This window comes from Lithobates pipiens, unplaced genomic scaffold, assembly GCF_037356315.1.
Source record: "Lithobates pipiens isolate NorthernLeopardFrog02 unplaced genomic scaffold, aLitPip1_a1.2 Scaffold_27, whole genome shotgun sequence".
Classification (NCBI taxonomy): Eukaryota; Metazoa; Chordata; class Amphibia; order Anura; family Ranidae; genus Lithobates; species Lithobates pipiens.
This window is the reverse complement of record NW_027507788.1, coordinates 2,894,575-2,910,372: the sequence shown is the minus strand read 5'-3', so window position 1 is coordinate 2,910,372 and position 15,798 is coordinate 2,894,575. Positions and strand designations below refer to the sequence as shown.

The 15,798-nt window shown below is 50.6% G+C and overlaps 1 protein-coding gene across 1 annotated transcript in view; it reads right to left on the bottom strand.

The window, feature by feature from the left end:
- Positions 1–3,457: 3,457 nt before the first annotated feature.
- Positions 3,458–15,798, bottom strand: part of ATP13A2 (ATPase cation transporting 13A2) — a gene marked incomplete in the record, with an annotated part of 47,872 nt that continues 35,531 nt past the window's right edge. The window contains 6 exon segments of the mRNA XM_077456290.1: positions 3,458–5,698; positions 6,388–6,560; positions 8,878–9,029; positions 10,299–10,522; positions 10,675–10,771; positions 14,232–14,384. Of these exon segments, the coding sequence (XP_077312416.1) occupies positions 5,537–5,698; positions 6,388–6,560; positions 8,878–9,029; positions 10,299–10,522; positions 10,675–10,771; positions 14,232–14,384 (961 nt within the window).

Here is a 15,798-nt window from a genome sequence, read left to right as displayed (position 1 = left end):
AATGACACAAAAGATGGGGCACAATTTCTCCCTATGACACTAACAATGGGGCCCAATGACACCAACGACGAGGCACAATTTCTCCCAATGAGACCAATAATTGGGCACATTTTCTCTCATATATATCAACAATGGGGCCCAATGACACCAACGATGGGACTCAATTCCTCCCAATGACACCAACAATGGGGCCCGATGTACAGAGACTGATGTGATTGGCTCAGTGCTCTCTGTACAGCACTGCAGTATATGTCAGAGCTATATAAATGTATCATAATAGTGTGTGACTGTGGGGGGGGGGGGGCATTAGAGTGTAAGCTCCTCTGGCACAGAGGCTGATGTGAGTAGAAGAAAAGTCCCTTCTATGGATCTCAGCTTCCTCTAAATCTACAAATTCCTAGACGCCAAGGATGGGACTCAATTCCTCCCACTGACACCAACAATGGTGAGCAGTGCGCATGACCACAACTAATGTTTACTGCCCATTCCAAAGTAAGTGAGGGGGATAAGGAGGGGTCCGGGAGCTCATGGAGGACACTATGAGGAGGCAGAGATACACAGTAAGACACAAATTTAATGAAACAGATCACGGGGCCACCAAGTACTGGAAGTGTGTGGATTATTTTTGGAGAATACGGATATCATTGAAAAGCTCTCTGCGCCCCCTAGTGGCCAATGTTGCTTGTTACAACCTTGAGACTTGAACGTCACCGACACGTAGGCAGGACTCCATCCTCTCATCACCAATAATCATTTCCAATAAAACAAATCAGTTCCATATCTAAGAAAACTACGTTTATTAGAAGAAACACCTAGCAGCCAATCAGATGCAGAACCAGGTAAAAAGCAGATGTCCGATTGGCTCCTCAGAGTTTTTTTTTTTTTTACATTTGCATACAGTGATCCATAAAAGAAATACACATCAGAGAGCAAAGTGTAAAATAGTCATAAAATTCTCAGGTGCCTTTAATGTGCGTTATTAGTGAGAAAAAGAAGAAAAAAAAATTTCAAACGGCGCAAAATCCCGTAGAATAGTAATAATTGCGGATCTAGTGCAGGGACACGTCTGTGGAGGGCGGGGATGACGCAACGTGGGGGATGACGCAATGTGGGAATGACGCAGCGTGGAAGGGGGATGACGCAACGTGGGGGATGACGCAACGTGGGAATGACGCAGCGTGGGGGATGACGCAGAGTGGAAGGGGGGGATGACGCAACGTGGGGGATGACGCAACGTGGGAATGACGCAGCGTGGGGGATGACGCAGCGTGGGGGATGACGCAGAGTGGAAGGGGGGGATGACGCAACGTGGGGGATGACGCAACGTGGGGGATGACGCAACGTGGGGGATGACGCAGCGTGGGGGATGACGCAGCGTGGAAGGGGGGGATGACGCAACGTGGGGGATGACGCAACGTGGGAATGACGCAGCGTGGGGGATGACGCAGAGTGGAAGGGGGGGATGACGCAACGTGGGAATGACGCAGCGTGGGGGATGACGCAGAGTGGAAGGGGGGGATGACGCAACGTGGGGGATGACGCAACGTGGGAATGACGCAGCGTGGGGGATGACGCAGCGTGGGGGATGACGCAGAGTGGAAGGGGGGGGTGACGCAACGTGGGGGATGACGCAACGTGGGAATGACGCAACGTGGGAATGACGCAGCGTGGGGGATGACGCAGAGTGGGGGATGACGCAGCGTGGGGGATGACGCAGCGTGGGGGATGACGCAGCGTGGGGGATGACGCAGCGTGGGGGATGACGCAGCGTGGGGGATGACGCAGCGTGGAGTGGGGGAATGACGCAGCGTGGGGGATGGGGATGACGCAGCGTGGAAGGGGGTGGGGTCAGGAAGACGCGTCTCTTTCGCTCTTTGGCATTCAGGTTATCAGGAAAACGTTGTCCCGTAGACTGGGATCCTTCCAATCAGAATTGAGGCGTTTGTAACAAGCGTGCTAATCCGGCTACAAAGTATCGCAGGCCGCAGGACGAATCATAATTAAAGTGGAACTCCGAGCTAATAATGCCTGAGCTTAAACCTGCTCATAACACCCCCCCCCACCCCCCCATTCCAAGTCCTATACTAACTGTCCTATAAAGGAAAGACCTGTATACTTACCTATGCTGTCCCTCCTCTCGCCTGAAGCTGGCGCTGGGAGCCTGCGTGATGACGTCACCCATAGGCTTACTATAGGGGACTCGATGTTGGCTCTCTCCCTCCTCACCCCTGAAGCCGGCGCTGGGAGTCAATCATGTAACCAGAACAGTGGCGCGTATACTTATTTAAGCCGAGAGTGCTCAGGTCCAGTTACATGATTGGCTCCCAGCGTTGGCTTCAGGGGAGAGGAGGGAGAGAGCCAACATCGAGTCCCCTATAGTAAGCCTATGGGTGACGTCATCACGCATGCTCTGTCGGATGTCCCTCCACCCCCCCGAAGCAGTCGCTGGGAGCCAATCATGTGACCGGACAAGGGCGGGTATACTTATTTAAGTTGAGGGAGCGCTCCAGTCCAGTTACATGATTGGTTTCCAGCTCCATCTTCAGGGGAGAGAGGAGGGACAGCTAACAACGGGTCCCCCTATAGTAAGCCTATGGGTGACATCATCATGCAGGCTCTGCCGGCTGTTCCTCCTCTCCACTGAAGCTGGTGCTGGGAGCCAATCATGTGACCAGACATGAGGAAGCTCCGGTCATGATTTGGCTCCCAGGTGGGGGAGGAGGGACAGAGGAGGGACAGCCGACAGCGGGTCCCCTATAGTAAGCCTATGGGTGACGTCATCACGCAGGCTCTGTCGGCTGTCCCTCCTCCCCTACCTGGGAGCCAAATCATGACCGGAGGTGACCCCCAGCAGCAGCGCCAACACATGCCAGGGCCAATCACACACAGTGACACCCGGGCAACAAAAATCTCACCCGGTGCAGAAAGGCCTCCGAAAATCTAAACATTAAAGTGCACCTGTCATGAGGATGACATCCAATACCAGCAATCCGTGATAACGTTTTATTTAAATATATTCCTCAATAGCCACAAAGGAAAAAGAAATACACTTCGTGTCCATCAAATGTCTTTACAAACCCAGATATTACCTTGTAATAGCAGCGGTGACCTCATCAGCGAGCTGTGCCGTGGCTCAGTACCATCCCATTCAAGATGAAGGCACTTCTCAGTCTTAACACCCGTATACAACTCCCTCCCTCCCTCCCTGCCTATGGACTTTACAACCTCTCTTTTTTTCCTAAAGAGTAACTCTACTTTCATTGAGGGGAAAGAAAAAAAGACATTTCTGTTGCAGGGGAAGCCCAAAAATCTGACTTATATCTCAGTACAGACTTCTGGGGAAAAAAAAATTAAAAAAATCAGCCAATCACACCAGCAGGAAATGACTCATCTCTGTGTGCAGAGCGCCTCCAGGGGGCCGTATTGCATTTTTACAGAAAATAAATGCAGCTGCAGATTGAAAAGGAAGGATACATTTTTAATGACGTTCAATTACAAAATGACTCGTGTAGCAAACGTATATGTTATATTATTTTTACATAGAAATATATAATTTTTCTAATTTGCTACATTTTTTTAGTGGAGTTACCCTTTAACTTCTTCTGACCTTGGCTTCGCTCTATTCTTTGTTTTGATAGGTTTACGCACCAAAAAATAAATAAAAAACAACGTAAAACAAAAAAACAAAAAAAAAACACAGACAGGTATGGGGGGGGGGGGGAACCACAGACACAAAAAACTATTAAAGGAACGGGCGGCACACATGTAAACAGTAAGCACAGCAGTCGGTGACACCAAGTCAACGTAGGATAAAGTCAGTGAGTGTTTATAGTGGAGAATATTGCACACAAGTGTTCCCAGCACCGGGTGTTCTTAGTTTACGGAGCGATTACAGCTGATGGTGACGTCACGCCAACTTCACCAGCCCGCGACACAGAGCTTCCTCAGGCTTTGTTTTGCTGGGAGTATGATCGCCTTCATAAAGAGCTTAAACCTCATCTGGCGTTCAAGTCATTTTCCAGGAACCCAGTGCCGCCCCCTCTTCCAGCAACCCAGTGCCGCCCCCTCTTCCAGCAGCCCAGTGCCGCCCCCTCTTCCAACAGCCCAGTGCCGCCCCCTCTTCCAGCAACCCAGTGCCGCCCCTAGTTCCGCCCCTCTTCCAGCAACCCAGTGCCGCCCCCTCTTCCAGCAGCCCAGTGCCGCCGCCTCTTCCAACAGCCCAGTGCCGCCCCCTCTTCCAGCAACCCAGTGCCGCCCCTAGTTCCGCCCCTCTTCCAGCAACCCAGTTCCGCCCCTCTTCCAGGAATCCAGTGCCGCCCCTCTTCCAGCAACCCAGTGCCAGCCCCCTTCCAGGAACCCAGAGCTGCCCCTCTTCCAGCAACACAGTGCTGCCCCCTCTTCCAGCAACCCAGTGCTGCCCCCTCTTCCAGCAACCCAGTTCCTCCCCCTCTTCCAGGAACCCAGTGCCGCCCCCTCTTCCAGGAACCCAGTGCCGCCCCCTCTTCCAGGAACCCAGTGCCGCCCCCTCTTCCAGGAACCCAGTGCCGCCCCTCTTCCAGCAACCCAGTGCCCCCCCCTCTTCCAGGAATCCCGTGCCCCCCCCCTCTTCCAGGAATCCAGTGCTGCCCCCTCTTCCAGCAACCCAGTGCCGGCCCCTCTTCCAGCAACCCAGTGCCGGCCCCTCTTCCAGCAACCTAGTGCTGCTCCCTCTTCCAGCAGCCCAGTGCCGCCCCCTCTTCCAGCAACCCAGTGCCGCCCCCTCTTCCAGCAACCTAGTGCTGCTCCCTCTTCCAGCAACCCAGTGCCGCCCCTAGTTCCGTCCCTCCTCCAGCAACCCAGTTCCGCCCCTCTTCCAGGAATCCAGTGCCGCCCCCTCTTCCAGCAACCTAGTGCCGCCCCTCTTCCAGCAACCCAGTGCCAGCCCCCTTCCAGGAACCCAGTGCCGCCCCTCTTCCAGCAACCCAGTGCTGCCCCCTCTTCCAGCAACCCAGTGCCGCCCCTCTTCCAGCAACCCAGTGCTGCCCCCTCTTCCAGCAACCAAGTGCTGCCCCCTCTTCCAGCAACCCAGTGCCCCCCCTCTTCCAGCAACCTAGTGCCGCCCCTCTTCCAGGAACCCAGTGCTGCCCCTTTTCCAGGAACCCAGTGTTTGCCCTCTTCCAGGAACCCAGTGTTTGCCCTCTTCCAGGAACCCAGTGCCACCCCCTCTTCCAGCAACCCAGTGCCACCCCCTTTTCCAGCAACCCAGTGTTTGCCCTCTTCCAGGAATCCAGTGTTTGCCCTCTTCCAGGAATCCAGTGCTGTCCGCTCCGAGTCCCCCCGGTGTTGGGAGCTCCTCTCTTACCCTTCATATTTTTGGCTTCACATTTTTATATATTTTTTTTCTTCTCTTGTGCAGTTTTAGTTTTTAATTCTAAAGTCTGAAGCAATCACAGTGGTGTCCTCCAGGAGGCAGTAACAATGTCAGTAATGACCTTGCACCCGCTGAGGGGTTTTCCGCAGACCGGTAACAAGTCTTGTGGAGTCAGCAGATCTCCTGCTACCTGGACGGTTTGGTTCTGCTGGGGTACAAAGTCTGATTTACGGGGGGCCACGAGTGCTGCGCCTGGAGGTACAGATCTAACCTCTTGTACAGCTTCTTCGATTCCTTTTTCCTGCGCAGTTTCTTCACAAAGTTGCAAAAGCCGTGGTCCAGCGAGGTCTGCAAGAGATTGGAGAGGGGGGTCACATATTACGTTTCAGACCGTTGTCCTGATCACCGGTGTCTGCAGAGAGGGCTGGACGGGCAGAGACTCCAGTAATGGACTGCCACCTGCTGGGCAACTCACTGGCCGTGGGCAGTAGATACAGTGGTGGAAAATAATGATTGGCTCCCCTGCAGATGGTGTACGTTTTGCCCACTTACAAAGAAATGAAGGGTCTATCGTTTTTCTCATAGGTATATTTTATATGATAGTGGGCAAAGTGGGCAAAACTTACACCATCTGCAGGGGAGAATATCAGTATTTTGCCCCCACTGTATATTGTTATAAATGAATCCTGCCCCAGAGCACGCTACAAATGATAGAAACCTGTACTATTACTGGCAGCCTTCTAGTGGTCACTCCTGGTAGTGCAGGTTTCTGGGAATGAATACAGCTCAACTGGAACGGGTTTTTTAAAAATGATTACAATGCAGACACAGATAATGTAACACAGGATCATACATTTATAGATCTACTATTACTGCGAGGATAAACACTCTATTCAATATGTATTTTTTTTTTCTAGAATAGACTGTAAGCTTTTGGGACAAGTATAGGCAAACCCAGCCCCCCCCCCCGGGTTCCCAGGCATTCTTCTCACTCAGTGACTGAGTAGGTGACCCGGGTACTGGAGGGGCAGACATACCTCAATGAGGAAGGCGGCTACAAAGTTGGCGGCTGCGATCCCAACTAAGACCAGCTTGAAGTTCATATCTTCTAGGAGCATGAGGTTCAGAATACTCCGCATGAAGAGGAGGGGGTAGAGTGCGATCCACAGCATCAGCGCTAGCAGGAAGATCAGAGCCAGCAGGTACAGGACTGCAGGGAAAATCAGAGCAACACTCAGTGACAGAAACGTTACTCTGTTAATGACAAGGACACAATGACCCTCGGGGGTCCCGGAGCAATGACACCCTGACAACTTGGGGGTCCCAGAACAAGGACAACAAGGACACACTGACAACTTGGGGGTTCCAGAACAAGGACAACAAGGACACACTGACACTTGGGGGTTCCAGAACAAGGACACACTGACACTTGGGGGTTCCAGAACAAGGACACACTGACAACTTGGAGGTTCCAGAACAAGGACACACTGACACTCGGGGGTTCCAGAACAAGGACAACAAGGACACACTGACAACTTGGAGGTTCCAGAACAAGGACACACTGACACTCGGGGGTTCCAGAACAAGGACAACAAGGACACACTGACACTCGGGGGTTCCAGAAGAAGGACACACTGACAACTTGGGGGTCCCAGAACAAGGACAACAAGGACACACTGACAACTTGGGGGTTCCAGAACAAGGACAACAAGGACACACTGACACTTGGGGGTTCCAGAACAAGGACACACTGACACTTGGGGGTTCCAGAACAAGGACACACTGACAACTTGGAGGTTCCAGAACAAGGACACACTGACACTCGGGGGTTCCAGAACAAGGACAACAAGGACACACTGACACTTGGGGGTTCCAGAAAAAGGACACACTGACACTCGGGGGTTCCAGAACAAGGACACACTGACACTGGGGGGTTCCAGAAAAAGGACACACTGACACTCAGGGGTTCCAGAACAAGGACAACAAGGACACACTGACACTTGGGGGTTCCAGAAAAAGGACACCCTGACACTTGGGGGTCCCAGAACAAGGACACACTGACACTCGGGGGTTCCAGAACAAGGACACACTGACACTCGGGGGTTCCAGAACAATGACACACTGACACTCGGGGGTTCCAGAACAAGGACACACTGACACTCGGGGGTTCCAGAACAAGGACACACTGACACTTGGGGGTCCCAGAACAAGGACACACTGACACTTGGGGGTTCCAGAACAATGACACACTGACACTCGGGGGTTCCGGAACAATGACACACTGACACTCGGGGGTTCCAGAACAAGGACACACTGACACTCGGGGGTTCCAGAACAAGGACAAACTGACACGTGGGGGTTCCAGAAGAAGGACACACTGAAACTTGGGCGTTCCAGAAGGAGGACACACTGACACTTGGGGGTTCCAGAACAAGGACAACAAGGACAAACTGACACTTGGGGGTTCCAGAACAAGGACACACTGACACTTGGGGGTTCCAGAACAAGGACACACTGACACTTGGGGGTTCCAGAACAAGGACACACTGACACTTGGGGGTTCCAGAACAAGGACACACTGACACTTGGGGGTTCCAGAACAATGACAAACTGACACTCGGGGGTTCCGGAACAATGACACACTGACACTCAGGGGTTCCAGAACAAGGACACACTGACACTCGGGGGTTCCAGAACAAGGACACACTGACACTCGGGGGTTCCAGAACAAGGACACACTGACACTTGGGGGTTCCAGAACAAGGACAACAAGGACAAACTGACACTTGGGGGTTCCAGAACAAGGACACACTGACACTTGGGGGTTCCAGAACAAGGACACACTGACACTTGGGGGTTCCAGAACAAGGACACACTGACACTTGGGGGTTCCAGAACAAGGACACACTGACACTTGGGGGTTCCAGAACAAGGACACACTGACACTTGGGGGTTCCAGAACAAGGACACACTGACAACTTGGGGGTACCAGAACAATGACAGACTGACACTTGGGGGTACCAGAACAATGACAGACTGACACTTGGGGGTCCCAGAACAAGGACACACTGACAACTTGGGGGTCCCAGAACAATGACAGACTGACACTTGGGGGTTCCAGAACAATGACAGACTGACACTTGGGGGTCCCAGAACAATGACACACTGACAACTTGGGGGTCCCAGAACAAGGACACACTGACACTTGGGGGTCCCAGAACAAGGACACACTGACAACTTGGGGGTCCCAGAACAATGACAGACTGACACTTGGGGGTCCCAGAACAATGACACACTGACAACTTGGGGGTCCCAGAACAAGGACACACTGACACTTGGGGGTCCCAGAACAAGGACACACTGACAACTTGGGGGTTCCAGAACAATGACACACTGACACTTGGGGGTCCCAGAACAATGACACACTGACAACTTGGGGGTCCCAGAACAAGGACACACTGACACGTGGGGGTCCCAGAACAAGGACACACTGACATTTTGTGATAACTAGTAGAGGGGTCACTCACTGTTGGTGTACAGAGGCTTCCGGAAAGGATGTCCTTTTGATAGGACGATGGCGAGAATGATATACTGGAATCCGGACACAGAGAAGATGGCCGTGTTTTCATAGTTTGGGAGGTGCTGGTGTGTCAGGCTGGTTATATTAACCGGGTAAAACCTGCGTGGGAGAGATCAGTTACTGACATAGGAACGGGGGCCTTGATATGTCCCTAGCAGCTACACTTTACATCCGACCTATGTGACCTGATCTATGAGGACTTCTCTTCTAGGACCATACTCAGTGACCTCATCTAGGACCATACACAGTGACCTCATCTAGGACCATACACAGTGACCTCATCTAGGACCATACACAGTGACCTCATCTATGAGGACTTCTCTTCTAGGACCATACACAGTGACCTCATCTAGGACCATACACAGTGACCTCATCTATGAGGACTTCTCTTCTAGGACCATACACAGTGACCTCATCTAGGACCATACACAGTGACCTCATCTAGGACCATACACAGTGACCTCATCTATGAGGACTTCTCTTCTAGGACCATACACAGTGACCTCATCTAGGCCCATACACAGTGACCTCATCTATGAGGACTTCTATTCTAGGCCCATACACAGTGACCTCATCTATGAGGACTTCTCTTCTAGGACCATACACAGTGACCTGATCTATGAGGACTTCTCTTCTAGGACCATACACAGTGACCTCATCTATGAGGACTTCTCTTCTAGGACCATACACAGTGACCTCATCTATGAGGACTTCTCTTCTAGGACCATACACAGTGACCTCATCTATGATGACTTCTCTTCTAGGCCCATACACAGTGACCTCATCTATGAGGACTTCTATTCTAGGCCCATACACAGTGACCTCATCTATGAGGACTTCTCTTCTAGGACCATACACAGTGACCTGATCTATGAGGACTTCTCTTCTAGGACCATACACAGTGACCTCATCTATGAGGACTTCTCTTCTAGGCCCATACACAGTGACCTCATCTATGAGGACTTCTATTCTAGGCCCATACACAGTGACCTCATCTATGAGGACTTCTCTTCTAGGACCATACACAGTGACCTGATCTATGAGGACTTCTCTTCTAGGACCATACACAGTGACCTCATCTATGAGGACTTCTCTTCTAGGCCCATACACAGTGACCTCATCTATGAGGACTTCTCTTCTAGGACCATACACAGTGACCTGATCTATGAGGACTTCTCTTCTAGGACCATACACAGTGACCTGATCTATGAGGACTTCTCTTCTAGGCCCATACACAGTGACCTCATCTATGAGGACTTCTCTTCTAGGACCATACACAGTGACCTCATCTATGAGGACTTCTCTTCTAGGGCCATACACATAGTACCCCTCTCTCCTGCACCCCAAAGAGGAAGGTTTTACCCTTACCAGGGCTGCGATGTGGTCAGGAAGTAGGACATCAGCAGGACGAGAATGACGAGCAGGGTCTGACATATCAGGCTCCCCAGAACCGGAATACTGATCAGAGTGCCGAGCGGGCGCTTTATCCCCAGCTGGCTGGCCGGGCCGGTTCTGCCCATCAGGACGGCCACAGTGGTAGTGATAACCAGATCAAAGAGGAGGAACTGGAAGTCGCCCAGACTGGTGCCCACCTGGTAAGACAACAAACATTTATATCGGCAAAGCGGTCAGATGAGACCACAAACATTTCACAATCTCCAAAAAATCAGGACTTCGACACTCGAAGACAGATCAGAACACATGTTGGAATATACATGTCCCCCACCACCCCACCCCCACTTACCGTGTACAGGATGAGAACAGTGATGAACTGGATCAGGCTGTACATTGCCATGTATTTGAACGTCTCAAATGAGGTCTCCAGCGAGCAGCGGCCTTCCCTGCGGAGCCAAAGAAGTCAGTTTTGTTTTCTTAGTAGGAATTTTGCCTCCTGAATTTTGCCCCAATACAGATAATTCTATCTAGATTTTCCCAACATAGAAAACTCATTGGTCCCTTCCGCAAGATGGACTTCCACTCTCCTCCCAGAGGCCCCGATACACCAGAACCTCGAAAACACCCTCCACTGTCCCTACATTCCTCCCAACTCCAGAACCCCTCCACTGTCCCTACATTCCTCCCAACTCCAGAACACTCCTCAACATCTGGAACAAGTTCTACCATCCTCAATACCCCTACTCCAGAACCCCTCTACTGTCCTGATCCCCTCTCCTTCAATCCAGAACACTCTACATCTGGAACAAGTTCCACCATCCTCAATACCCCTACTCCAGAACCCCTCCACTGTCCTGATCCCCTCTCCTTCAATCCAGAACACTCTACATCTGGAACAAGTTCTACCATCCTCAATACCCCTACTCCAGAACCCCTCCACTGTCCTGATCCCCTCTCCTTCAATCCAGAACACTCTACATCTGGAACAAGTTCTACCATCCTCAATACCCCTACTCCAGAACCCCTCTACTGTCCTGATCCCCTCTCCTTCAATCCAGAACACTCTACATCTGGAACAAGTTCTACCATCCTCAATACCCCTACTCCAGAACCCCTCCACTGTCCTGATCCCCTCTCCTTCAATCCAGAACACTCTACATCTGGAACAAGTTCTACCATCCTCAATACCCCTACTCCAGAACCCCTCTACTGTCCTGATCCCCTCTCCTTCAATCCAGAACACTCTACATCTGGAACAAGTTCTACCATCCTCAATACCCCTACTCCAGAACCCCTCCACTGTCCTGATCCCATCTCCTTCAATCCAGAACACTCTACATCTGGAACAAGTTCTACCATCCTCAATACCCCTACCCCAGAACCCCTCTACTGTCCTGATCCCCTCTCCTTCAATCCAGAACACTCTACATCTGGAACAAGTTCTACCATCCTCAATACCCCTACTCCAGAACCCCTCCACTGTCCTGATCCCCTCTCCTTCAATCCAGAACACTCTACATCTGGAACAAGTTCTACCATCCTCAATACCCCTACTCCAGAACCCCTCTACTGTCCTGATCCCCTCTCCTTCAATCCAGAACACTCTACATCTGGAACAAGTTCTACCATCCTCAATACCCCTACTCCAGAACCCCTCCACTGTCCTGATCCCCTCTCCTTCAATCCAGAACACTCTACATCTGGAACAAGTTCTACCATCCTCAATACCCCTACTCCAGAACCCCTCTACTGTCCTGATCCCCATCCTTAAATCCAGAACACTTTACTTCTGGAACAGGTTCCACCATCCTCAATACCCCTACTCCAGAACCCCTCTACTGTCCTGATCCCCTCTCCTTCAATCCAGAACATTCTACATCTGGAACAAGTTCTACCATCCTCAATACCCCTACTCCAGAACCCCTCTACTGTCCTGATCCCCTCTCCTTCAATCCAGAACACTCCACATCTGGAACAAGTTCTACCATCCTCAATACCCCTACTCCAGAACCCCTCCACTGTCCTGATCCCCTCTCCTTCAATCCAGAACACTCTACATCTGGAACAAGTTCTACCATCCTCAATACCCCTACTCCAGAACCCCTCTACTGTCCTGATCCCCTCTCCTTCAATCCAGAACACTCTACATCTGGAACAAGTTCTACCATCCTCAATACCCCTACTCCAGAACCCCTCCACTGTCCTGATCCCCTCTCCTTCAATCCAGAACACTCTACATCTGGAACAAGTTCTACCATCCTCAATACCCCTACTCCAGAACCCCTCTACTGTCCTGATCCCCTCTCCTTCAATCCAGAACACTCTACATCTGGAACAAGTTCTACCATCCTCAATACCCCTACTCCAGAACCCCTCCACTGTCCTGATCCCCTCTCCTTCAATCCAGAACACTCTACATCTGGAACAAGTTCTACCATCCTCAATACCCCTACTCCAGAACCCCTCTACTGTCCTGATCCCCATCCTTAAATCCAGAACACTTTACTTCTGGAACAGGTTCCACCATCCTCAATACCCCTACTCCAGAACCCCTCTACTGTCCTGATCCCCTCTCCTTCAATCCAGAACACTCTACATCTGGAACAAGTTCTACCATCCTCAATACCCCTACTCCAGAACCCCTCTACTGTCCTGATCCCCTCTCCTTCAATCCAGAACACTCCACATCTGGAACAAGTTCTACCATCCTCAATACCCCTACTCCAGAACCCCTCCACTGTCCTGATCCCCTCTCCTTCAATCCAGAACACTCTACATCTGGAACAAGTTCTACCATCCTCAATACCCCTACTCCAGAACCCCTCTACTGTCCTGATCCCCTCTCCTTCAATCCAGAACACTCTACATCTGGAACAAGTTCTACCATCCTCAATACCCCTACTCCAGAACCCCTCCACTGTCCTGATCCCCTCTCCTTCAATCCAGAACACTCTACATCTGGAACAAGTTCTACCATCCTCAATACCCCTACTCCAGAACCCCTCTACTGTCCTGATCCCCATCCTTAAATCCAGAACACTCTACATCTGGAACAAGTTCTACCATCCTCAATACCCCTACTCCAGAACCCCTCCACTGTCCTGATCCCCTCTCCTTCAATCCAGAACACTCTACATCTGGAACAAGTTCTACCATCCTCAATACCCCTACTCCAGAACCCCTCTACTGTCCTGATCCCCTCTCCTTCAATCCAGAACACTCCACATCTGGAACAAGTTCTACCATCCTCAATACCCCTACTCCAGAACCCCTCCACTGTCCTGATCCCCTCTCCTTCAATCCAGAACACTCTACATCTGGAACAAGTTCTACCATCCTCAATACCCCTACTCCAGAACCCCTCTACTGTCCTGATCCCCTCTCCTTCAATCCAGAACACTCCACATCTGGAACAAGTTCTACCATCCTCAATACCCCTACTCCAGAACCCCTCCACTGTCCTGATCCCCTCTCCTTCAATCCAGAACACTCTACATCTGGAACAAGTTCTACCATCCTCAATACCCCTACTCCAGAACCCCTCTACTGTCCTGATCCCCATCCTTAAATCCAGAACACTTTACTTCTGGAACAGGTTCCACCATCCTCAATACCCATGCTCCAGAACATCCCTCCACTGTCCTGATACCTCCCAACTCCAGAACGCTCCTACTTCTGAAACAAGTTCCACCATCCACATTGTCCCTTCCTCCAGAACATCTCCAGTATAGGTCTCCAGGCTTCCAGCTCTCATCCTCCAACACCCGGCACCCATTTGTGAAGGCACACACATTTTCTAGTAATCATTATTATAGCATTAATTAGATTTAATTATATATATATATATATATATATATAGCATGAGGAAGTAAAATAAAACATTTCAGAACAGCGCCCTCCACTGACCGGATGACGATGGGAACGCACTCGATGTTGTTGATTTTGGAGGTGAATGGCGAGGCGACGGAGGCCTCGCTGTCCGACAGAGAGATCCCGACATCGGCAGCTTTCAGCGCCCCGCAGTCATTGGCTCCGTCTCCGCACATCCCCACACAGTAGCTGTATAGAAGAGAATGAGGACTCAATAATCCGCAAAAATATCTGTACGTAGGTTGCTGCAGGTAGCCACCCCCACCCAGACAACGCCCAGGTGGCACCAAAGGATCAATGTGTCCAATGTGAAAATTGTCTCCAACCAGACTGGCCCGACATTACTGACATGGCGACAATTTGCACATACATGCAAGACACATTCGTCCTTTGGTGTCATCTATGTGATCCTTGTGTGCACGGGCTGCGGTCCTGGCGGCCATCTTGGCCCCTCTCAGCGAACAGTAAGGCATCTGGCTGATATTCCCCGATGGGATCATGCAAACACTGTTATACTTGATATTTCTGTACACGTTGCAGGTCCGGGACATACCCTACGCGTTTCAAACCATGTCTTCTTCAGGGGTAGGTGTATACAATATAGCTGTATAATGATGTAAATAAATATATATCAGTTAGGAGTATTTTATTTTTTTGTCTTTTTTTTTTCTTTAGGAGCCCCGTGGGGGGGGGGGCTTTTCGTGAAATGTCAGGGGTCTAAACCCCTCTCCCCTCTGCAGCTCTGCCGGCTTCAATATGCCCATTGTCCCTGATCCCCAAACCTACAGAACACTCACCCAATGTCTCTCACCCCCCCACCCCCATCTCTGAAATGTGATTTAATTTTCCCCATAATGATGCACATAAATACATATCAGCCAGGGTTCAGACAAAGGTGCCTTACTCTTTGTCGAGAGGGGCCAAGCTGGCCGTCAGGACCGCAGTCTGTGCACACAAGGATCACACAGATGGCCCCAATGAGACCAATGTGTCTTACGTGTATGTGCAAAATTGTCTCCAACCTCGCCGCCATGTCAGTAATGAGGAGTCCGCCTGGTTGGACACGATTTGCACAAAAGACACATTGATCCTTTGGCGCCATCTACATGATCCTTGTGTGCACAGGCTGCGGTCCTGGAGGCCATCTTGGCCCCTCTAAGCGATAAGTTATACATCTTAGATTTCAAACTGGCTGATAGGTACTTGTTTACATCATTATACCACTATATTGTGTACCCCTACCCCTGAGACAAACATTTTGTTCAAAACACGTTGGTTTGTCCTGGCCTTGTACAGGAACATCTTGGCTCATAATTTGGGTATATTTCAGATTGCGTAATGCATGAAAAATTGCTATGATGTACACAACTGTGATATGTTTTTAGTTGTGTATACTTTTATGATGATACAATAAACCATGTTTTGTAACAATGTTGTAGAATGTAATTGTCTAAAAAGTCCCAATGAGATGGCCTTGTGTGTTTGATATATTATAAACCAGAGTGAATTATTTGCATGGCTCCAACCATTTTTTGGAAAGTTGGTGGAGTACATCTACAGAACCTATAGGAGGCCTCCCTGGCTCTTTGTGGCCTACAGAACC